This window comes from Oryctolagus cuniculus, chromosome 10 (genome assembly GCF_051225735.1).
Source record: "Oryctolagus cuniculus isolate XC-2025 breed Fujian yellow rabbit chromosome 10, ASM5122573v1, whole genome shotgun sequence".
Classification (NCBI taxonomy): domain Eukaryota; kingdom Metazoa; phylum Chordata; class Mammalia; order Lagomorpha; family Leporidae; genus Oryctolagus; species Oryctolagus cuniculus.
In genome coordinates this window covers 119,080,372-119,102,859 of record NC_142876.1, presented here as the reverse complement: position 1 = coordinate 119,102,859, position 22,488 = coordinate 119,080,372, and the positions used below count along the sequence as shown (strand labels likewise).

The 22,488-nt window shown below is 64.1% G+C and overlaps 2 protein-coding genes across 11 annotated transcripts; both read left to right on the top strand.

Moving 5' to 3' along the window:
• The first annotated feature begins 677 nt into the window (after positions 1 to 677).
• On the top strand, positions 678 to 16,107 carry BRPF1 (bromodomain and PHD finger containing 1). Of its 8 annotated transcripts, none has more exons than XM_070051175.2 (14): positions 678 to 817; positions 2,272 to 2,880; positions 6,851 to 7,810; positions 9,224 to 9,386; positions 9,775 to 9,906; positions 10,234 to 10,362; positions 11,073 to 11,382; positions 11,687 to 12,007; positions 12,313 to 12,597; positions 13,015 to 13,162; positions 13,657 to 13,793; positions 13,890 to 14,008; positions 14,276 to 14,430; positions 15,306 to 16,107. In XM_070051175.2, exons 2-14 carry the CDS (start codon positions 2,282 to 2,284, stop codon positions 15,487 to 15,489), a joined length of 3,642 nt encoding a protein of 1,213 aa, XP_069907276.1. In that variant the 5' UTR covers positions 678 to 817; positions 2,272 to 2,281; the 3' UTR covers positions 15,490 to 16,107. The 8 variants fall into 8 exon arrangements, with proteins under 8 accessions (XP_069907276.1, XP_051685582.1, XP_069907275.1 ...); XM_051829622.3 differs by having other exon boundaries at positions 10,234 to 10,380; XM_070051174.2 differs by having other exon boundaries at positions 10,234 to 10,380; positions 13,594 to 13,793.
• A 1,049-nt stretch (positions 16,108 to 17,156) lies between these two features.
• OGG1 (8-oxoguanine DNA glycosylase) lies at positions 17,157 to 22,316 on the top strand. Of its 3 annotated transcripts, none has more exons than XM_051829628.3 (7): positions 17,157 to 17,343; positions 17,557 to 17,804; positions 18,605 to 18,784; positions 20,190 to 20,371; positions 21,443 to 21,593; positions 21,716 to 21,765; positions 21,854 to 22,316. In XM_051829628.3, exons 1-7 carry the CDS (start codon positions 17,168 to 17,170, stop codon positions 21,941 to 21,943), a joined length of 1,077 nt encoding a protein of 358 aa, XP_051685588.2. In that variant the 5' UTR covers positions 17,157 to 17,167; the 3' UTR covers positions 21,944 to 22,316. The 3 variants fall into 3 exon arrangements, with proteins under 3 accessions (XP_051685588.2, XP_089162813.1, XP_089162814.1); XM_089306687.1 differs by having other exon boundaries at positions 17,183 to 17,343; positions 17,550 to 17,804; XM_089306688.1 differs by lacking the exon at positions 17,557 to 17,804 and having other exon boundaries at positions 17,196 to 17,343; positions 21,854 to 22,295.
• Positions 22,317 to 22,488: the final 172 nt, after the last annotated feature.

Here is a 22,488-nt window from a genome sequence, read left to right as displayed (position 1 = left end):
CGGCGGCAGGCCCCGCCCCGGGCCGCGTCCCTCCGGCTCCCGGGCCTGCCCCCCGTCCCGCCCCGCGCCTGCGGCCCCGCCTCGCCGCCTCTCGCGGAGACCTAGGCCAGGTCCCTACCGCAGCCGCCGCGCCAGCAGGAGGGCGGGAGCAGCGAGGGAGGCGGCGGAGGGGGAGGGGAGAAGGGCGGGCTCCTCACGCCCAGCCCGGCGCTCGCCGTCCGCGTCCGCAGATTCGCCACAAACGGCCCGGCGACCGCGGACCCCCGAGCCCCCGCGGGCTCGGGGCCCAGAAGCTGGACTCAGAGATGGAGGTGCTGGATGAGCCCTGCCACACGTCCAGGAGCGTCCCCCGAGCCGCGCAGCACGGCCACGGGAGCCTCGGCGGCCCTGCAGCGAGCCGTGGCGAAAGTGCGGCCCGGCTGCGCCGCGGCGCCGCGTTTACCCTGCGCAGACGCCGTCGCCTCCGCCGCTGCCGCTGCCGCTGCCACTGCCTTTGCCGCCACGGTCCCCGCCGCCGCTGTCCCCGCGCTGCCTCCGGGAGCCTCTATTGTTCCGGCCGCGCCGCGTCCCGAGGCCAGGCAACCTAGGGACTTGGGAAACGGGCAGCGGCCGGCGGAGTTGAGACGCGGGGGCGCCGGCGGGGCCGGGAGCGGCAGGGGTCAGCGCGTGGGGCGGCCAGGGGGCCGGGGTGGCGAGACCCGAGGTCTGCAGCGTTGGGGTTCGCCCTCCCCGGCCCGCCTTTCCCCGCCGGCCTCCCCGGGAGGGGTCGGAGCCCCGGCGGGCGCCCCCGGCGATGAGCCCGGACTCGAGGTGGCCGGTGAGTGCAGGCCTGGGGCCGGGACGGGAGTGGCCGGCGGCGAGGGGCGTCCGCGGGGCCGCGGCCGCCGGAGGCGCTGACAGCGCGCTCCCCCCAGCGCGCATCCCGGGCAACAGTGTATCCTTGGGGGCCGCCGGAGCCAATGGCCGGAGGCGAGCCCCGCTGAACTTGTAGCAGTTCCGACAAAGGGGAAGCGCCGCCGCATCCGGGAGAGGCTGCGGGCAGGGCCGGGCCGGGCCTCCGCCCCCCGCTTCCTGCAGCCCCCGCGCCCCGGGGCCGCGCCGGCTCCCCGCGGGGTGTTGCCGGAGCCTGGGCGGCCGCCTGGGACCCGGCTTGTTTGTGCGTGGCAGGCTGGTGTTGGGAGAGCCGGCGGGCCGGAGCAGGAGGGAGCTGGAGTTGAACTTGTGGCTGCACTGCCGTGCTGAGGGGCTGTAGGCAGGGCCGGGGCAGCGCAGAGGAGGGGTGAGCGTTTGTCCGGGAGCTCAGGGCGGCTTTGCCTGCCGGGGCCCTGGCTGGGCGGAGCGGGAGAGCGCGGGCAGTCCCTGGCCAGGCCGGGCGTCCTGGAGCTGGTGCCGTCTGTCCGCCCTCACCCAGGAGGCTGTGTGTGTCCGCGGGACCTGGCGCTCGGTTGAGCTGCGAGCGTGGGCGAATGCAGGGCTCCCACGCGCCCCGCTGCTGCCCTAGACGGGCTGGCCTCCGGTCTCGCTTGCTGCCCGGTCCATCTTCCACTGCAGCGCCAAGGCCGGGGATAAAGCGGTCACTGCTACAGCGCACTCACTTCTGCCGGCTCCTCGTTCAGGCCGCGAGTGGGAGCGAAACTAGCTTTCATCCCGGCGTGGCGGCTCCAACCCTGGGGGCCTCCTGCAGCTGTCCGCGCAACAGGTTATTCCAAAACCTGAGGCCGGTGCATGCTGGGACCCGGCAGACCGCGCGGGGTCGGCTCTGGCGTGCGCCGTGCAGCGCCCCGTCTCCTGTAGCGGGCCTTGACAGCGGCCAGCGTGGAGGCCGGCGTGGTGGTGAAGGTGGGAGCGGATGCTCTGCAAGTCGGGCCCCCCACGGCAGAGCAGAGAAGCCGTGGCGGAAGTGTCGGTGGGCCGAGCTGTGCAGTAGGAGCCCGCCACTCGGGGCGGAGGCGTCGCGGGTGACAGGCTGTCCCGTTCAGGGAGTGGCTGCCCCTCGACAAGGCCCTGGACAGGGAACCAGAGCCCCACGGCGGGAGAGCTCCTGGAGTCTGGCCGGAGAGAAGGTGGACAGGGCTGGGGGGCGGCAGGAGGGCGTTAGGACGCTGCCGGACCCCCGCTGCTTGGCGGCCTCCCGTGAGGTCAGCGGAGAGGAGTTGAGACACGGGCAGGGTGACCGTGCACGACCAGGGACGAGGTGGGCCGAGACCGCGGACCCCCTGGGGAGGACGGGGGCTCCCCGCAGGCCTGCGCTGACTGCTGTGTGTGTTCCAGATGTGACAGCATGGGGGTGGACTTCGACGTGAAGACGTTCTGCCACAACTTGCGGGCGACAAAGCCGCCGTACGAGTGCCCCGTGGAGACCTGCCGCAAGGTCTACAAGAGCTACAGCGGCATCGAGTACCACCTGTACCACTATGACCACGACAACCCGCCCCCCCCGCAGCAGACCCCGCTCCGCAGGCACAAGAAGAAGGGGCGCCAGTCTCGCCCCGCCAACAAGCAGTCCCCCAGCCCCTCCGAGGTGTCGCAGTCTCCAGGCCGTGAGGTGATGAGCTACGCGCAGGCGCAGCGCATGGTGGAGGTGGACCTGCACGGGCGCGTGCACCGCATCAGCATCTTCGACAACCTGGACGTGGTGTCCGAGGACGAGGAGGCCCCCGAGGAGGCCCCCGAGAGCGGCAGCAACAAGGAGAACAGCGAGGCCCCGGCCGCCGCGCCCAAGGCCGGCAAGCACAAAAGCAAGGAGAAACGCAAGGACTCCAACCACCACCACCACCACGGCGCGCCCGCCAGCACCACGCCCAAGCTGCCCGAGGTGGTGTACCGGGAGCTGGAGCAGGACACCCCGGACGCCCCGCCCCGGCCCACTTCCTACTACCGGTGAGGCCTCTGGGAAACTGGTCAGGCGAGGCTCGGGCGTGCCGCAGGGGGCGGGGGTCCAGCCCGGAGGAGGAACACCGGCCTGCCAGGACCGGGAGAGCGGCGGGACCCTGCTGATCGGGGCCGGCCCGCGCTCGGTGTGGGGCAGCCACTCCTCATTCTGGTCTCCTGACTCTAGAGGAGGTGTGGCTCTCATTCACCAGTCCAGAAAATGCCGGACGTAAGGAAGGTCCCGTGCCGGTGGGTAGCTGGACTGGGAGTCAGACCCGCTCCTGTGGCTCCAGAGCTGTGCCCTGCCGCTCCCTCGCTGTGGGAGAGCGGCCGCAGCGAGAGGGACAAGGCCAGGGCCCCGCGAGCCGTGTCCGCACTGTGCGGTCAGGGTCAGCAGCACGCGTTCTGTACTGTCCCTCCTGCTTGTTTTCACTTCATGGCTTCTTTGTATCCTATTCCTTCCAAAACTTAGCCAGGGGCTGGGTTCACACTGGGGTCACAGGCAGCACAGGGGTAAATCCCATCCTTGCGAGGTAGAAGACGAAGGGGCGGGGCCATGGTAGTGAGGAACCTGCAAGGGGACGTCCTCGCGGAAGCGGGGCTCACAGCCTAGGCCTGGAGCCCCCAGAGCAGTCGGGCCGGGCTCTGACGGGTCTGGGGTAAAGGGGTGTGCCGCGGAGATGGTCCGTGTGACGGTACAGGGTAGAGGGGTGTGCCGCGGAGATGGTCCGTGTGACGGTACAGGGTAGAGGGGTGTGCCGTGGAGATGGTCCGTGTGACGGTACAGGGTAGAGGGGTGTGCCGTGGAGATGGTCCGTGTGACGGTACAGGGTAGAGGGGTGTGCCGTGGAGATGGTCCGTGTGACGGTACAGGGTAGAGGGGTGTGCCGTGGAGATGGTGTGTGTGACGGTACAGGGTAGAGGGGTGTGCCGCGGAGATGGTCCGTGTGACGGTACAGGGGAAAGGGGTGTGCCGCGGAGATGGTCCGTGTGACGGTACAGGGGAAAGGGGTGTGCCGTGGAGATGGTCCGTGTGACGGTACAGGGTAGAGGGGTGTGCCGTGGAGATGGTCCGTGTGACGGTACAGGGTAGAGGGGTGTGCCATGGAGATGGTCTGTGTGACGGTACAGGGTAGAGGGGTGTGCCGTGGAGATGGTCCGTGTGACGGTACAGGGTAGAGGGGTGTGCCGTGGAGATGGTCCGTGTGACGGTACAGGGTAGAGGGGTGTGCCGTGGAGATGGTCCGTGTGACGGTACAGGGTAGAGGGGTGTGCCGCGGAGATGGTCCGTGTGACGGTACAGGGTAGAGGGGTGTGCCGTGGAGATGGTCTGTGTGACGGTACAGGGTAGAGGGGTGTGCCGTGGAGATGGTCTGTGTGACGGTACAGGGGAAAGGGGTGTGCCGCGGAGATGGTCCGTGTGACGGTACAGGGGAAAGGGGTGTGCCGCGGAGATGGTCCGTGTGACGGTACAGGGGAAAGGGGTGTGCCGTGGAGATGGTCCGTGTGACGGTACAGGGTAGAGGGGTGTGCCGTGGAGATGGTCCGTGTGACGGTACAGGGTAGAGGGGTGTGCCGTGAAGAGCGGTCCGTGTGACGGTACAGGGGAAAGGGGTGTGCCGTGAAGAGCGGTCTATGTGACGGTACAGGGTAGAGGGGTGTGCCGTGAAGAGCGGTCTGTGTGACGGTACAGTACATCTCTGTCCTTAAGGCAGACCTGCGGGGACACAGCCGTGTGGCCCAGGGTGAGTCTTCGGTCCCTCCCCACTGGAGTTTTGCCGGTCTCCCTCCCTCCCTGTCTCCCATGGGTGCAGCCGGCTCTGCCTTTCCGCTGTGTCCTCTGCTCTGAGGTGCCGACTGCCGTGCCCAGCGCTCACCCCTCGGCGGCCTCCCCTCTCCTGGCTTTCAGCTCTGTCTGCTCTGACGCCAGCCCGCCTGCCCGCCCGGCTCTTTTCTTCAGGAGGCCGCCTCGCAGAGGCCGTCTCCCCGGGACTTGATCTCCCCAGGGAGCAGTTTCGCTCGCTGCGCTGCAGTCATTTGGCAAGTGTGTTGCCTGCCATTTGTTTCCGTCATTAGTGAAACTGCCTGAGTTTTATGAATGACTTACTTTTTTCATAAATTGGACAAGATCTGAGGTCATGTCTCTAATACCATCCCTTTTGCCTGAAAAAAAATTTTTTTGAGATTTACTTGTTTATTTGAAAGGCAGAGTTACAGAGAGGGAGAGAGAGGGGGGGGTCTTCCAACCTCTGGTTCACTCCTCAGGTGGCCGCAGCGGCCAGAGCTGGGCTGCTTCATCCAGGTCTCCCATGTGGGTGCCGCGGCCCAAGCACTTGGGCCATCTACGGCTTTTTCAGGCCCGAGCAGAGCTGGATCAGAAGTGGAGCAGACGGGACTTGAACCCGTGCCGCTATGGGATGCCAGTGCCACAGGCGGAGGCTGGCCTGCTGTGCCGCAGCACTGGCCCTGTTAGCATTCTGATGTCTCCTGGAGTGGAGAGGGAGGAGAGGGTGGCGTGCCAGCTGCTGTGTCAGGAGTCGCACCGCTAGCGCTTTCCTTGTCTGCTGCAGCCTGAATTCCGCAGGCCTGTGGGCGTCGGGCACCGTCCCATGATGTCATGCGTGTCGTGGCAGAGAAGAGGGTGAGAAGTGGTGCTAAGAGCTGGCACGAGGGCTGGGGGAGCCAGATGGTTCAGCAGCCCTGAGTCATAGATGCTCAGAGTTGGGGAAGAGGTGGGAGCTCAGCGAGGAGCTGCTTCCTACAGGCACTCAGTTCCCTCCCCCTCCCCCTCCCCCACAGGATGCCTGCAGCGTTTGCGTGGTCCCTTCCTCTGTCCTGTGAGGGGCAGTGTGGGCGGGGCTGGGTGACGCTAGCGGCACAGGGAGCTAAGCACGTTGCTCACTTCATGCTCACGACAGCATCACCACTTCCCAGGTGACGCCCGGACCCCGTGGGTGTGGCTCGCTTCGCACTGGGCCCTGGCTGCCTGGCTGCAGACCCCCATCCCCCTGTGGGGAGAGAGGCTGAGCGACAGGAGCTAGCATGTTTCAAGGGCCCACTGTGTGCCACTTGGTTTAGCCCATCCATTTTTGTAACTCCACTTAATCCTGAAATGGTCTTAGCAGATAGGTGGTATTGGTACCCATTCTGCCCGCAGTAAAACTGAGGTTCAGAGAAGAGCGGTGGTGTTCTGAGGGCCGCTGTGTGGCAGAGGCAGGGTCCAGTCCGGTCATACGGAGCTGAAGCGCCAGTCTTCCCCTCGTTCCCTGTGGTTCCCAGGGCCAGAGTCCAGGCTACCCAGAACATGGCGAGGGTGTGGGGCGCCTGCTGGGTGTGTTCCAGGCCTGCTGGCCTTGGGGGTTCTGCCGGCTCTGTCACCGCCTCCTCCACGGAATGAGGACAGTGAGACCCCTGAGCCTTGGCTGTGGTGCGACTGTGGGGGCTGACAGCTCGGTGCCTGGCTCCTGGTAAATGCTTAGTAGACGGTAGCTGTCCAGGTGGTCGGCCAAGGCTGTCCCCAGCACAGCAGTGCCTGTATGAGGAGCCCTGAGCTGATGCCCGCACCTGCTGAGGGGAGACCCAGCAGCTGCCAGACAGGTCACGTACAGTCTGCCAGTAACATCCAGGACCTGCCTGGCCTGGACTGCACCTTCATCCACGCTCCCACTCGGTCCCAGCCGCCCCGCCCCTTGGCGTCTGGTGGAACCTCTACCCGAGTGGTGTCATGTATCCAGGAGATGAGCTTTGGAGTAGCAGGCCTGGTCCACACCCCATTGCACACTTTGTCACAGATGAGCCCAGGGTGCGTTAACCTCCCCAGGCCTCCTTGAGTAGCTGGGTCAAGGTGAGCGTGGAATGAGACGGCCCCTGGGAAGGCACAAGCACAGAGCAGGTGCAGCCCTCCATAGAGCGAGTCAGAGGGCTCATCTGTGAGGGGGCGTCTCGGCCGTGTGGCGCTGAGCTGCCCGTGTGCACACAGGTACATTGAGAAGTCCGCCGAGGAGCTGGACGAGGAGGTGGAGTATGACATGGACGAGGAGGACTACATCTGGCTGGACATCATGAACGAGCGGCGGAAGACGGAGGGCGTGAGCCCCATCCCGCAGGAGATCTTTGAGTACCTGATGGACCGGCTGGAGAAGGAGTCCTACTTTGAGAGTCACAACAAAGGGGACCCTAATGCCCTGGTGGACGAGGACGCCGTGTGCTGTATCTGCAATGATGGTGAGTGCCAGAACAGCAATGTCATCCTCTTCTGTGACATGTGCAACCTGGCCGTGCACCAGGAGTGCTACGGGGTCCCCTACATCCCCGAGGGCCAGTGGCTGTGCCGGCGCTGCCTGCAGTCACCCTCGCGCGCTGTGGACTGTGCCCTGTGCCCCAATAAGGGTGGTGCCTTCAAGCAGACAGACGACGGGCGCTGGGCCCACGTGGTGTGTGCCCTGTGGATCCCCGAGGTCTGCTTCGCCAACACCGTCTTCCTGGAGCCCATCGACAGCATCGAGCACATCCCGCCGGCCCGCTGGAAGCTCACCTGCTACATCTGCAAGCAGCGGGGCTCGGGGGCGTGCATCCAGTGCCACAAGGCCAACTGCTACACGGCCTTCCACGTGACGTGCGCCCAGCAGGCCGGCCTCTACATGAAGATGGAGCCCGTGCGGGAGACAGGTGCCAACGGTACCTCCTTCAGCGTCCGAAAGACGGCCTACTGCGACATCCACACGCCCCCGGGCTCAGCACGCCGCCTGCCTGCCCTGTCCCACAGCGAGGGTGAGGAAGAAGAGGACGAAGAGGAGGATGAGGGTAAGGGCTGGAGCTCAGAGAAGGTCAAAAAGGCCAAGGCCAAATCCCGGATCAAGATGAAGAAGGCCCGGAAGATCCTGGCGGAGAAACGGGCAGCAGCACCTGTGGTGTCGGTGCCCTGCATACCACCGCACAGGTATGTGGGGAGCAGGCGGCCTGGCAGATGAGGGCAGAAGCCGGCCTCCTGGAGAGGAAGTGACAGCCTAGGAGGAGAAATGGCAGGACCGGGTTACCTTCTTCCTGTCAGGAGCTAGAGTAATAAAGAAAAAAAGTAAAGAAGTTAAACAGAAAGCCACCTAAATTCCAGAAGAGGTTATCTTTAGCAGCTGACCTGCTCCGAACATCGGCAGCAAGAACATCAGCCTGTATCTGCCAGATGTGACAGGTGTCCGAGGGTGCCTTTGGTTTTGATGGTGTCGTTTGTTAAGTTAGGAGGAAAGAGGATGGAATCCGTCAGCCACAGTGGGAAAAAATGGCTGGACCGTGACGCTAGGCGCGAACGAAATGAAGGGAGACAGTTGTAGGGTGTGGACTGCTACTCACATGGCCTGGGATCATTAATTAATTTGTGTTTTTTAAAGATTTATTTATTTAAAAGGTGGAGTTACAGAGTGGGGAGAGACGGACAGAGAGCTTCTGTCTGCTGGTTCGTTCCCCAGACGGTCACAGTGGCTGGAGCTGGGCTGATCCAAAGCCAGGAGCTGCTTCCGGGTCTGCCACGTGCGCACAGGGGCCCAAGCACTTGGGCCATTTTCCACTTGCTTCCCAGGCCGTTAGCTGGGAGCAGGATTGGAAGTAGAGCAGCCAGGACTTGAACCGGCACTTGTATGGGATGCTGGCACTGCAGATGGTGGCGCTGGCCCCAGATCATCAGTAATTTACAAGTCTTGTGCCATTTGGTTGATTTGGTACAGGTTTCTCAGTACAGTTGTACTTGATTTTTTTTTTTAAGATTTATTTTTATTTATTTGAAAGGCAGTGTCAGAAGCAGAGAGAGAGGTCTTCCATCTGCTGGCTCCCTCCCCAGATGGCTGCAGTGGCCAGAGCTGGGCCCATACAAAGCCAGGAGCTTCTTCCAGGTCTCCCTTGTGGGAACAGAGGCCCAAGGACTTGGGCCATCTTCTGCTTTCCCAGGCCATAGCAGAGAGCTGGATTGGACACGGAGCAGCCAGGACTCGACCAGCACCATATGGGATGCTAGCACCGCAGGCAGTGGCTTTACCCGCTACGCCGCAGTGCCGGCCCCTGTACTTGATTTTTAAAATCTTCTAAGGCACTTTCTCAGGGAGTGTCCCAGGTGAGATAGGCTGCACTGACTCCAGCAGGCGCCGGGCCAGGCCTCCCTGGCTGCCCTGTGCACAGGGCCGGGAACGTCATTGCCTGTCTGTTGTGAGGCTGTCGATGGCACCGCTCACTCGCCTTTAGCCCGAATCACAGGCTGTTTTGACAAGAGACACATCCTTCAGGAATTCCCACTGGCCAGAGACTCCTGTTCTGCCTAAAAGAATCAGGGCCCAAGAGGTTGTTCTCTCTGTCCCTTGTTTCTCAGGCTTAGTAAAATCACCAACCGTCTGACCATCCAAAGGAAGAGCCAGTTTATGCAGAGGCTGCACAGCTACTGGACACTGAAGCGGCAGTCACGGAACGGGGTCCCGCTGCTGCGTCGCCTGCAGACACACCTGCAGTCTCAGAGGAACTGTGACCAAGTCGGGGTACCGTGTCCACTGCCCTGGGCTGGGGAACTCGGTCAGGGGGACAGAGGCAAGACGTGCAGCTGTGGCTTCCAGTCGCAGAGGGCATAGGCTGTGTCCTGCTTTACGCTGGCCCTCAGACGCAGCTCGGAGTTTCACAGATCACCAGCTCGATGGGACGGTGCTGTTCCCGTTTGTTCATTCACTCATTCATGCAGCAAACACAAACCAGCCGTTTCCTTTGTACCAGGTCCTAGGGGCATGGAGATGGAGGAGCTACCAATAAATTACTCGTCCTTGCCCCTTCGGTTTGACGTGCCCTTGACCTAAGCTTCCCGGGCTCTCTGCTCCCCTCTGGCCTTTCTGTAGGCTCTCTCACCATCTCCTGATCCCCCTCTTCCCTCAATAGAGAGATTCAGAGGACAAGAACTGGGCCCTCAAAGAACAGCTGAAGTCCTGGCAGCGCCTCCGGCACGACCTGGAGCGAGCTCGGCTGCTGGTGGAGCTGATCCGGAAGCGAGAGAAACTTAAAAGAGAGACGGTGAGTGCTCTCGGGCCAGTCCCGTTGGACCCAGGACAAAACAGAACCGGGAGAAGACAGCACTCCGTGTCCTCAGCCAGGAAGCAACAGGGCCGTCGTGTCAGGGCCGCTAATGTGGGCCATGGGAGCAGAATGTCGCAGGCGAGAGTGGAATCCTCGCTTGAGTGACGCAGGGAGCTGGGAGGGCACAGAAGAGCGAGGCCAGGATCGCTGGGGAGGTGTCATGGGGCTAGGCTCAGGCAGGCGAGCTCCAGAGCCAGGCGGGGGTCTCAGACCTCATGTCGCGGGCCGGGCCTGGCCCTGACGGTGGGGCCGTCTCGCGTGCAGATCAAGGTGCAGCAGGTCGCCATGGAGATGCAGCTGACCCCCTTCCTCATCCTGCTTCGCAAGACCCTGGAGCAGCTGCAGGAGAAGGACACGGGCAGCATCTTCAGCGAGCCGGTCCCTCTGTCCGAGGTAACCGAACTGGACGAAGTAAGAACCCCTTCCCCTCGCCCCGCCTTCTTCCCGTTCCTCCCTGTTGGACCCCGCTGCAGGTCTGGGCCAGGAACTAGGTGGGACCTTGAAGAGGGGCTGGTGGCTCAGGGCGAGAGGACCCAGGGCCACACGGCTCGCCTGGACTCGTCTCGTCCCTGTTCCACGCAGGGGCCCGGCATGGGGGAGGCAGTCTGCACGCCTTCCCCCGAGGCAGAGACTCGGTCTGCCAAGAATAGTCCCAGGGCGGGCAGGCAGGCACTCGGGGTGCTGAACCCCAGAACAGAGGCTTCAGAGGGCCCGGCCCAAAGCAGCAGCTCTGAAGGCCCAGGTCCTCACTGCAGACCTCCTCTCAGAGGGGCGAGGCAGCAGTCACCTCACCGATTTCACTGCCAGAGAGCTAGAGAATGCAAGCTGGTGTTCCCCGGGCCTCGCCAGGCCCCCGTGAGAGGGTGTGTGTTCACCCCATTCTCCAGGGAAGGAAGGCCCGGAGAGGCTGAGCTTCTCCGGGGTCACACTTGTGGCTGGTACAGTCAGCACTGGAGTCCATGTGTCCTTTCCTCTGTGCTGCACGCCTGCCTCTCAGTGTGGTGGGAGGAGGTGGCTGGATGCATTGGAAGCATTTCTTAGGAGCAGGGTTTGGGGAACCAGGAGCTCACCTCCACTTGGACACGCCCACCCTGCTCTCCCAGGTACCTGACTACCTGGACCACATCAAAAAGCCCATGGATTTTTTCACCATGAAGCAGAACTTGGAGGCTTACCGCTACCTGAACTTTGACGACTTTGAGGAGGACTTCAACCTCATTGTCAGCAACTGCCTCAAGTATAACGCCAAGGACACCATCTTCTACCGTGCTGCAGTGCGGCTCCGTGAGCAAGGTGGCGCCGTGCTCCGCCAGGCCCGGCGCCAGGCAGAAAAAATGGGCATTGACTTTGAGACGGGCATGCATATCCCACACAACCTGGCCGGAGACGAGGCCCCACACCACGCTGAAGATGGTGGGTGATAAGTCACACGCATGTGCAGAGGCCTGTGCCAGGGCTGGAGGGCTTCCCACAAGTCCCCTCCTGTGAGCAGGCAGTGTAGGCAGCACGCAGCCAGGCTGCGCAGTGGCAGGCTCTCCCCAGGAAACCAGACCACGTGAATCGATAGTGCCGGCACCCACTCCCTGGGGCTGCTGTTGTACACCTGCTGCTGCTGAGAGGCAAGGGGGAAGCAGTGGGTCTCTAGCTGCCTGCCCAGGTTCGAGGGGCCTGCGGGCTGCCTCGAGTCTGACCCGCCCCCCGGCCCTGCCTCCCGCAGCAGAGGACGAGCAGCTGGTTCTGCTGGAGAACCAGAAGCACCTGCCCGTGGAGGAGCAGCTGAAGCTGCTGCTGGAGCGGCTGGACGAGGTGAACGCCAGCAAGCAGAGCGTCGGCCGCTCTCGGCGCGCCAAGATGATCAAGAAGGAGATGACGGCGCTGCGGCGGAAGCTCGCGCACCAGCGGGAGACTGGACGGGACGGGCCCGAGCGGCACGGCCCCTCGAGCCGGGGCAGTCTCACACCCCACCCAGCAGCCTGCGACAAGGACGGGCAGACGGACAGTGCCGCAGAGGAGAGCAGCAGCCAGGAGACAGGCAAAGGTCTGAACCCATGGCAAGGCAGACCCCAGAGCTGGGCAGCCGTTGGCTCTAGCGCCGCACACCCTCGGCCCCTGCCACCGCCGGCAGAGGGCCCTCCTGCACAGCTAGCGCACTTTCGCCCTCCTTCCCCCGTCAGGGGCCTCTTAGCTGCCTCTCCGGCTGTTTGTGTACGGTCAGTGCTCCACGCCCGCACATCCTCGGCCCCTCTAGCTGCAGTGATGGTCCTGTCTACCCGGGCGTGGCCCTGGACAGCTGCCCTTCTGCAGGCCCCTCACCAACTCTCCTTCTCTCTCTCTCTGCTCCAGGCCTGGGTCCCAACATGTCCTCAACCCCCGCACATGAGGTGGGCAGGAGAACCTCAGTTCTGTTCTCCAAAAAGAACCCGAAGACAGCTGGACCGCCCAAGAGGCCGGGCCGGCCCCCCAAAAACCGGGAGAGCCAGATGACCCCCAGCCACGGAGGCAGCCCTGTGGGGCCCCCCCAGCTCCCCATCATGGGCTCCCTGCGTCAGCGCAAGCGGGGTAGGAGCCCCCGGCCCAGTTCGAGCTCAGACAGCGACAGTGATAAGTCCACAGAAGACCCCCCAATGGGTGAGCCTCACCATCACCCAGCCCCCCAGAGAGTGAGCAGCACGGCCATTGCTCCCCCCGTAGCCTCAGCCACGAGAGAGCGAGCCGGAAGGGCACGCTAGGCTTCCTTTCCGCCACCCCTCATCCTAGAGTGGGGACTGAGACCCGGAGACCCTGACCGGCCAGGTTCCCATCCGTCACTTCACCTTCTCTCTTCTCAACTTCCTTGGGGATTCCTACCGTTGAGGTCACCTGTGTCCTGAGAGCAGTGACTGCCGAGGGAGGAAGGGGCGGGGCGGGGCTCCAGCCAGCGGTGGTGGACCTGCCGTAGCTAGCTCTGCTGGCCAAGCACAGACAGGGAACCCAAGCTCTGAGTCCCTCTCAGCCCCATGCTACCTCTGATCTACGTCTTCCTTCCTTCCCCTCCCCCCAACCAAGACTTGCCGGCCAACGGCTTCAGTGGTGGGAACCAGCCCGTCAAGAAGAGCTTCCTGGTCTACCGGAACGACTGCAGCCTTCCCCGGAGCAGCTCGGACTCCGAGTCCAGCAGCAGCAGCAGCAGCAGCGCTGCCTCGGACCGGACCAGGTATCCGCCCTCCAGGCCCGGGCTCGCCTCTGGGCTTCCCAGCTGGGAGTGGGGTCACAGCCGACTCGGCCTAGAGCAAGATGGCTCAGACCCACGTTCTCTGCGAGTCAGCGGGCCAGATGAGAGGGTCGGAAGCAGGAGGCAGCATCCTGGGTTAAACCGATGCTTTGACGGCAGCAGTGCCCCTGGCCTGGGTCTGGTCTGCACACCTGTTTTGGCATTTCTAATAAAAACGAATCCAGAGATGCCACATCAGCCTCCAGCCGCTGTGCTCCCTTTTCAGAATCATTGGTTCTCGCAGGTGTTTCCTTCGAGAGAGGGTGTGCGCTGCCCCTCACCACTGGGCAGTATGGCCCCGCCCCTGAGGGCACCAGCCTGGCCCGGGGGTGTTGGAGCCTGGAGTTCTTCCTAAAACCTCTGCTTTCCTAAAGGGGCAGACCCCGGGGACTTGAGGCCCGGACACCTACCGTGCCATTCCCCGTTCTCGTCCGCAGCACAACACCCTCAAAGCAAGGCCGGGGCAAGCCCTCCTTCTCTCGGGGCACGTTCCCAGAAGACAGCAGCGAAGACACCTCAGGCACCGAGAACGAGGCCTACTCCGTGGGCACTGGCCGCGGCGTGGGCCACAGCAGTAAGTACCCCCGCCCGCAGCCAGGGGTGCTGGGGACCCGACGGCCCGGCCTCGTCAGCCCCCCGCCTGCTGATGCACCTCCTCTCTCCCGTGAAGTGGTCAGGAAGAGTCTGGGCCGGAGCGCTGGCTGGCTGTCTGAGGATGAAGACTCCCCTCTGGACGCCCTGGACCTGGTGTGGGCCAAATGCCGGGGGTATCCGTCGTACCCAGCTCTGGTAGGCTTCCAGTCCTAGGACGCAGTCCGTCCTGCTCCCTCGGCCACCAGCCTGCAGGCACGTGCTGCGTATCGGCTGTTCAGAGGCTCCCAGTCGGCCCCTCGGTCTCCCTTTCCTTTCTCTGCCCCTTGGGCTCTGCAGTAGTCAGCGTGGGCAGAAGCCAAGGGTCAGCCTGCAGCCCTGGTCGCGTGCAACCTTTCTCTGTCCCCACTTCCCGTGTCCTGTGGGGCGGCAGACTGGACCCACCGGCTCTTCTTGCCCCCTCAGATCATTGACCCAAAGATGCCGCGAGAAGGTGTGTTGCACCGTGGGGTCCCCATTCCTGTGCCCCCACTGGAGGTGCTGAAACTGGGGGAGCAGATGACCCAGGAAGCCCGAGAGCATCTCTACCTCGTCCTCTTCTTTGACAACAAACGAACCTGGTAAGGAAGGAAGGGAGCAGGTGGTGTGCACACGGCACAGATGCAGCCCTGTGCGGCGGGGGCGGGCCGCCAGGACGCCCGGACACTGGCTCTCACGTGGCAGCGGGAGCGGGATCCAGAACAGGTCTCTGAGCAAGAGGGGCGTGTTGACCTGAGGCTGGGAGGCTGAGTGGGCAGCAGCTGGAAACCACAGGACCATCCGCAACAGTGACGCCCACGGGCCCCCCCCCCCCAGACCCAGACCCAGACCCAGACCCAGACCCAGACCCAGACCCAGACCCAGCAGACCCAGACCCAGACCCAGACCCAGACCCAGACCCAGACCCAGCAGACCCAGACCCAGACCCAGACCCAGACCCAGACCCAGACCCAGACCCAGACCCAGACCCAGACCCAGACCCAGCAGACCCAGACCCAGACCCAGACCCAGACCCAGACCCAGACCCAGCAGACCCAGACCCAGACCCAGACCCAGACCCAGCAGACCCACACCCAGACCCAGACCCGGACCCGGACCCGGACCCGGACCCGGACCCGGACCCGGACCCAGACCCAGACGCAGACTTGGCCTCCCGCCTCGGCCTCCATAGGGAGACTTCAGGCTCCGGTCCTGCCATTCGTACACATGCAGTTTTGTTCACGGTCAGCGTCAGGAAGCCGTGCCTGGGCCCGGGGGCCGGGGTCCTCCTGCTCGTGCGCCTGGTAGCCGGTGCTTACCCCCGACCGTGGGCTCTTGCCCCTTGAGGGAGGACTGTCTGCTGGGGTCCGGGACCCCAGGACCACCAGGGTGGCCGGAGCGTTAATCCGTGGTGGCGTGAGGAGGGCTGGCTCTGGCTGTCTGCGAGGATTTATGTGACGTGCGCTCTGTCCCATAGGCAGTGGCTGCCCAGGACCAAGCTGGTGCCTCTGGGTGTGAACCAGGACCTGGACAAGGAGAAGATGCTGGAGGGCCGCAAGTCCAACATCCGCAAGTCGGTGCAGATCGCCTACCACCGGGCTCTGCAGCACCGCAGTAAGGTGCAGGGCGAGCAGAGCAGCGAGACCAGCGACAGCGACTGACGCGGCCCCTCCCCCTGCCCGCAGTCCTGGAGGCGCCGGCCTCTGCACTGACTCATTCCTGGTCTTGGGGCCAGTCTCAGGGGAAGCTGGGTAGGGGAGGTCCCTCCTGCCCCGAGTGCAGCTGGACTGTACAGAACACTCCAAGGGCCCAGGGCGGCTCAGCGCCAGCAGAGGGGAGTTCCCACAGGCCAGAGCCCCAGAGACCTCACGGCACTGGAGGGCAGGGTGGTGGGCCGAGGTTAGGACACTGCGTAAGACAGGCCACCCACCACCTCTGCCCGCTCGTGCCCGGAGAATCCGAAACTGCCCAGAGGCCTGAGGCCCCCGCAGGTGTGAGGCGAGTGGGCATCTGCCCAGCCTAGCAGTGGGACTGATGTCTGTCCAGCCCGGAAGAGGGGCACTAGGTGACCCCCTCCCCTGCTGCTGTAAATACTGTAATTATCGGAGAATTTAAATTATTCTCATTTGTAACTGCGTTTCCGGGTCGCGCCAGAGTCATTTGGTACTAAAAACGCCTGGGGCCTGTCCCCGCTCCCCTCTTTCCCATAGATTTCTCCCCTCCTTTCAAACTGGTTTGTATTTATTTCAAAGGAAGAAAATATATTGATTCTTAGAAAATATCGGTTTAGGATGCTTTGTTCTTCCTCCTGCCTGGGCCAGGGAAGAGGGGTTCCCAGGGGAGGTTCTGGCCCGCGAACGGGACCGGTGCGGGCCAGGAGACCGGGCCAGGAGCAGGGAAGACCTGAGCCCCAAGGGGCAGGCCCTGTGCTCGGCGCCCCGCAGACACCGCGGGTGGGTGAAGCCGTGCTGCGGGTGTCAGGCTCCAAGTCCTTGGCCGGCAGTGGCCAGGCGCCTCCGTGTCCCGCCTGCGGCGCGGGACGGGCAGGGGTGTGGCGGTCGGCTCTCCATCCCCCCGCCCCGCCGTCGGCGTTGTCTGCGGTGAAGCGGGGGAGCCTCGGGGCGGGGGGACGCGAGGATGACGCTGCGGCCGAGTCGGCTAGACCCCGGTCGCCGGCAGGACGCGGGGATGCCCGGGGGGCCCAGAGCAGCCGCGTGCGGGCCGCTTCCCGGCGGGGAGGGGTCGCGGGGGCGGCCCGAGGGAGCCCGGCGCGCGCCCGCCGCCGCCACGCCCGACGGCCATTGGCGCGTCTCACGGTCGCCTCGGATTGGCTATTTTGGGTCAAATAAGCGGTTCCCGGGCCGCGCTTCCGCCGACAGCGAAAGGGCCGCTGGGGAAGCCGGAAGGGCGCGCAGGCGCGCGCTCCCCAACGCCTCGGACGTTCGGAGGGCGGCGGTGCGCGCCCGGAGGCCTGGGGGCGGGGCCTGGGCCAGAGGGCGGGGAGCGCGCGTCATGGGGGCGGGGCCTGAGCCGGAGGGCGGGGAGTGCACTCCTGGGGCGGGGCCTGAGCCGGAGGGTGGGGAGCGCGCGTCATGGGGGCGGGGACTGAGCCGGAGGGCGGGGAGCGCGCCCGGAGGCCTGGGGGCGGGGCCTGGGCCAGAGGGCGGGGAGTGCGCGTCATAGGGGCGGGGCCTGAGCCGGAGGGCGGGGAGTGCACTCCTGGGGCGGGGCCTGAGCCGGAGGGCGGGGTGTGCGCGTCATGGGGGCGGGGACTGAGCCGGAGGGCGGGGAGTGCACTCCTGGGGCGGGGCCTGGGCCAGAGGGCGGGGAGTGCGCGTCATGGGGGCGGGGTCTGAGCCGGAGGGGCGGGGCCTGGTGTGGAGATGGCCGCTGTCTGTGCGGGTTAGCATGCGGCACCTTACTCTAGCCTCCGACCCGGCCCTGTGGGCCTCCATGCCGTGTCCACGCTCTGAGCTGCGCCTGGACCTGGTCCTGGCGTCTGGACAGTCCTTCCGGTGAGTAGCTGCAGCTGGGAGGCCCACCCCGGGACCCCCGCCCCCACCCCCGCGCAGTGCAGGGTGCACAGGTGAGCCTGCGGTGCCGCGAGCCTCAGCAGGAGAGCCGCACTCTCTGCGCTTAAAATCAGCTTTGAACCTGCAGCGGCGGCAGGAGGCGGGGCAGGCGGGGCTCCCGAGTGCTAGGGCCGTGCTGCCCTTGGGAGCCCACAGGTGGAGAGAGCAAAGCCCCGCACACTGGAGTGGCGTGCTGGCCGGCCGCGTGTGGACCCTGACGCAGACGGAGGAGCGCCTCTGCTGCACTGTGTACCGAGGGCCCCAGGGCCGGGCGGCCAGGCCCACGCCGCGGGAGCTGGACGCCGTGCGCGCCTACTTCCAGCTGGACGTCAGCCTGGCGCAGCTGTACAGCCGCTGGAGTTCCGTGGACTCCCACTTCCGAGAGGTGGCCCAGAGATTCCAGGGTGGGTACGAGGGCCTGGGGCTCTGGGCGCGGGTCTTGCGTACTGACTCGGTTACTGCCTTGGGACTCACTTTGGCAGTCTGCGAAATGGAGTTCACGCCTGCATCATGGGATTCCATGAGCAAGTGAGGAGCCGACACACGTGCAGCAGTTGAGAGAGAGCACAGCGCATCGTTACCCTGCCGACCGTCCCGGGGGCGGGCGGATGCTGTCGACCCTGGTGTGGGGCTGGTGTTGTGGGGCCGTGCGTTACAACATCCCCTGTGGGCACCCGCTGGAGCCCCGGCTGCTCCACTCCCCACCCAGCTCCCAGCTCACGTGCTTGGGCAACCAGCAGACGAGGCTGCAGTCACTGGGCCCCTGCCGCCCCCATGGGAGACCCGGGTGGAGTTCTTGGCTTTGGCCTAGCCTACTCACCATCACTGCAGCCATCTGGGAAGTGATGGAAGATCTCTCTCTCTGTCTCTCCCTCGCTCTCTAACTCTGCCTTTCAAATAAAGAGCATAAATCTAAACAAAAAAGTCCTAGTGGTGTGAGCTGGGGCAGGTGACTTCCCTCACTCTGTTAATATCCGCAGCGCACCTGCTGTGCGGGGCACAGCCGCAGGCGCAGCAGGTGCAGATCCTGCCCCGTGGTGCCTAGGTCGTGGGTAAACCTGGCGTGAGAGGTCCGGTGTTGCTTTCTCTAACAGTGCTGTTCTTCAGGCCCCTGGGATCCCCTGGGGCCCAAGACCTGATGTGAGGGTGGGAGGGGCTGCAGCCGGCAGCAGGTACTTCCCCCGCACCCTGCCTCTGCTCCCAGGCGTGCGGCTGCTGCGACAGGACCCCGTCGAATGCCTGTTCTCCTTCATCTGCTCCTCCAACAACAACATCACACGCATCGCTGGCATGGTGGAGCGGCTGTGCCAGGCCTTCGGGCCCCAGCTCACCCGGCTTGACGACGTCACCTACCATGGCTTCCCCAGCCTGCAAGCTCTGGCCGGTAAGGAGGTGCTCCCCTCCCCTGGCCCTCCGTCAGTTCCCTCGCCCCTGGTCATCACCTACCCCAAAGCTGCCCCCATCCAGAACCACCCGGCCTGGCCCGCCCCAGTCACACACCCCATCCGTACCCATCCCGGAAGTGCCGGCGCCTCACTTGTGTGCTGCGGTGCACGGGAGTTTGGGGTTAGGAGCGTGTGCTCCGGAGACAGACTGGGCCTCAGTACTAACTCTTGCTGGGCACAATACTTAGCACCTTTGTGCTTGAGTTGCTTCGCTAATGACTTGGGATAACAGTAGCACCGAGGCCTATCCGTTGTCATGGGGGCAGAATAAGGGAGCACAAATACCACGCCTTGCAGTGCTCAGCACACGGGAAGCGTGCAGAAGCCCCACCCCCCCTCTCGTCCTCTCGCCACGTGCGTTCCCCACAGCAGCCCGGGGAGGCAGGTGGAGCGGCGGCCGTGCGGCGAGGTGCTGTCGGGGCTTGAGCCTCAGCTCCTGGCTTAGACCTCAGAGAATGTGTTCACGTCTCAGAGCTGCTCTCATTTATAGAATGGGAACAGCAGTGTCTACCTAACGGGCTGGGGATGAATCAAGTTGTCGTGGGGCTGCGAGGTGTCACGGCTGAGAGCACAGCCCTCGGCGTCCAGACCTGCGGCAGGTCCATCCTTTTTTTTTTTTTTTTTAAGATTTATTTATTTGAGAGGCAGAGTTACAAAAAGTAGAGGCAGAAGCAGAGAGAGAGAGAGAGAGGGAGGGAGGGAGGGAGAGAGGTCTTCCAACTGCTGGTTCACTCCCCAGGTGGCTGCAATGGCCAGAGTTGTGCCAAGCTGAAGCCAGGAGCCAGGAGCTTCTTCCGGGTCTCCCATGCGGGTGCAGGGGCCCAACACTTGGGCCACCTTCTACTGCTTTCCCAGGCCACAGCAGAGAGCTGGGTCAGAAGTGGAGCAGCCGGGACTTGAACCGGCGCCCATGTGGGATGCTGGCACTGCAGGCAGTGGCTTTACCCGCTATGCCACAACGCCGGCACTGCAGGTCCTTTCGAGAGCAGGTTCCTTCACCTCTCTTGAGCCCTCTTCTCCCCCATCAGCAGCCAGGCACAGAAGCCGGCCCTGCTGTTACTGTGCTGTTTTTCAGATCACGGGTGGGAAAGCTGCTTGGAAAGGGCGAGGAACTCGAGTGGGCAGCCCCTCCAGGACAGCATTCTCAGTCCCCGTCCAGTGCCCGGCAGGGAGGAGGCACTGGGGTCGCCTGGCAGGACCCGAGCTTTAGCCTGTGCTGTGCACCTGCGAGTGTCTGCTGTCTCCGAGAGGCAGCGAGGTGGAGGGGAACTTACGCAGAGCATTCCTGTGGGTAGCGGGCACACACACCAGGCTGAGCCCTGCTCTCCTGCCCACTGCCTGCAGGGCCGGAGGTCGAGGCTCGCCTCAGGAAGCTGGGCCTGGGGTACCGGGCCCGCTACGTGAGTGCCAGCGCCCGAGCCATCCTGGAAGAGCAGGGCGGGCTGGCCTGGCTGCAGCGACTGCGGGAGGTCCCCTATGAGGAGGCCCACAAGGCCCTCTGTGCCCTGCCCGGGGTGGGCACCAAGGTGAGGCTCGGGAGCCGGGAGCTGGGAGCTGGGGGAGGCTGGGCTTCTGGGGGCAGAACAGGAGGAGAAAGGATGTAAGCAGATGTTGTATTAGGAAAAAAAAAATGCAGAAAAAAGTATAAAGGACCTTGCTTTGAACGGATTTCTAGAAAGTCCACTTGCTCAAGTGCTTCTGTATGCTGCTATACTCATATATGTGCAGAAATTTCCAGAAGGAATTGCAAGAAAACTAATAGTGTTTGGGAAAATATTTCCACTTTTCATTTTGTTCTTCTTTTTTTAAGATTTATTTATTATTTATTTGAAAGACAACGTTATAGAGAGGCCGAGGTAGAAAGAGAGGTCTTCGATCTGCTTGTTCATTCCCAAGATGGCTGCAGTGGCCAGAGCTGAGCTGATCCAAAGCCAGGAGCCAGGAGCTGCTTCCAGGTCTCCCATATGAGTGCAGGGGCCCAAGGACTTGGGCCATCTTCTACTGCTTTCCCAGGCCACAGCAGAGCTGGATCAGAAGTGGAGCAGCCGGGACCCGAACCGGTGCCCATATGGGATGCTGGCACTACAGGCGGAGGCTTTACCCGCTGTGCCACAGCGCCGGCCCTGTCTTTTGTTTTGTTTTGTTTTAAAGATTTATGTATTTATTTGAAAGACAAAGTTACAGAGAGGCAGAGACAGAGAGAAAGAGGTCTTCCAACCACTGGTTCACTCTCCAAATGGCTGCAATGGCTGGAGCTGGGCTGATCTGATGCCAGGAGCCAGGAGCTTCTTCTGGGTCTCCCATGTGGGAGCAGGGTCCCAAAAACTTGGGCCATCTTCTACTGCTTTCCCAGGCCATAGCAGAGAGCTGGATCAGGAGTGGAGCAGCCGGGATTTGAACCAGCGCCCACATGGGATGCCAGCACTACAGGCAGTGGCTTTACCTGCTACACCACAGCGCTGGCCCTGGTTGCTTGTATGTCAGAAGTTGTGTTTTTTTTTTTTTTAAATAGAGAATGTTACAGGTTGAGCAGAGTAGGGGGCTTGCAGTCGGCCGGGTCCTGCCACTGCCCCCAGCAGCACACTCTGTCCTTCCAGGTAGCCGACTGCATCTGTCTGATGGCCCTGGACAAGCCGCAGGCGGTGCCCGTGGACGTCCACGTGTGGCAGATCGCCCGGCGTGACTACCACTGGCAGCCCACCGCATCCCAGGCCAGGGGCCCCAGCCCCCAGGCCAACAGGGAGCTGGGTGAGCAGAGGGAGTGGCGTGTGGGGCTGGCCCGGGCAACCTCTTCCCCCTTGCCCCTCAAACCCGCTCTGTGCGATGGGGGAAGGAGGCGCCTGCTCACCGATTCTGTCCTTGTCATTCAGGGGACTTTTTCCGGAGCCTGTGGGGACCCTATGCAGGCTGGGCCCAGGCGGTGAGTGAGCGACGGTTCCTTCTCCCGCTCCCCACACTGTCACCCGCCCCTCAGCCCTGACCCCAGCGCACCCTCCTCCTCCCCTCAGGTACTGTTCAGTGCTGACTTGCGCCAGCCCCACCGTGCCCGGGAGCCGCCACCTAAGCGCAGAAAGGACAGCGAAGGGCCCCAAGGCTAGGTGGGGGCCCAGATGCAGGGGTCCCTCCCTGTGGCTCTGCACTCCCCACACCCTCAGGCCTGCAACTACCTCAGGGCCAGGAGCCCCCAGACCAGCAGTCAGCTGGCACGGCCGGGCCGCACGGAGCCCCCAGACCAGCGGTCAGCCGGCACGGCCAGGCCGCACGGAGCCCCCAGACCAGCGGTCAGCCGGCACGGCCGGGCCGCATGGAGCCCCCAGACCAGCGGTCAGCCGGCACGGCCAGGCCGCACGGAGCCCCCAGACCAGCGGTCAGCTGGCACGGCCGGGCTGCACGGAGCCCCCAGACCGGCGGTCAGCCGGCACGGCCAGGCTGCACGGAGCCCCCAGACCAGCGGTCAGCTGGCACGGCCAGGCTGCACGGAGCCCCCAGACCAGCGGTCAGCTGGCACGGCCAGGCTGCACGGAGCCCCCAGACCAGTGGTCAGCCGGCACGGCCAGGCTGCACGGAGCCCCCAGACCAGCGGTCAGCCGGCACGGCCAGGCCGCACGGAGCCCCCAGACCGGCAGTCAGCCGGCACGGCCAG

Excerpts from the sequence above, each read along its gene's own strand:
- BRPF1 (XM_070051172.2), top strand. The coding sequence starts at position 2,282 with ATGGGGGTGGACTTCGACGTGAAGACGTTCTGCCACAACTTGCGGGCG. Across the intron at positions 7,811-9,223 it reads CCCTGCATACCACCGCACAG|GCTTAGTAAAATCACCAACC; the intron begins GTATGTGGGGAG and ends CTTGTTTCTCAG. Across the intron at positions 11,383-11,686 it reads CCCACACCACGCTGAAGATG|CAGAGGACGAGCAGCTGGTT; the intron begins GTGGGTGATAAG and ends TGCCTCCCGCAG.
- OGG1 (XM_051829628.3), top strand. The coding sequence starts at position 17,168 with ATGGGGGCGGGGTCTGAGCCGGAGGGGCGGGGCCTGGTGTGGAGATGG. Across the intron at positions 18,785-20,189 it reads CAGCCTGCAAGCTCTGGCCG|GGCCGGAGGTCGAGGCTCGC; the intron begins GTAAGGAGGTGC and ends CACTGCCTGCAG. Across the intron at positions 20,372-21,442 it reads TGCCCGGGGTGGGCACCAAG|GTAGCCGACTGCATCTGTCT; the intron begins GTGAGGCTCGGG and ends CTGTCCTTCCAG.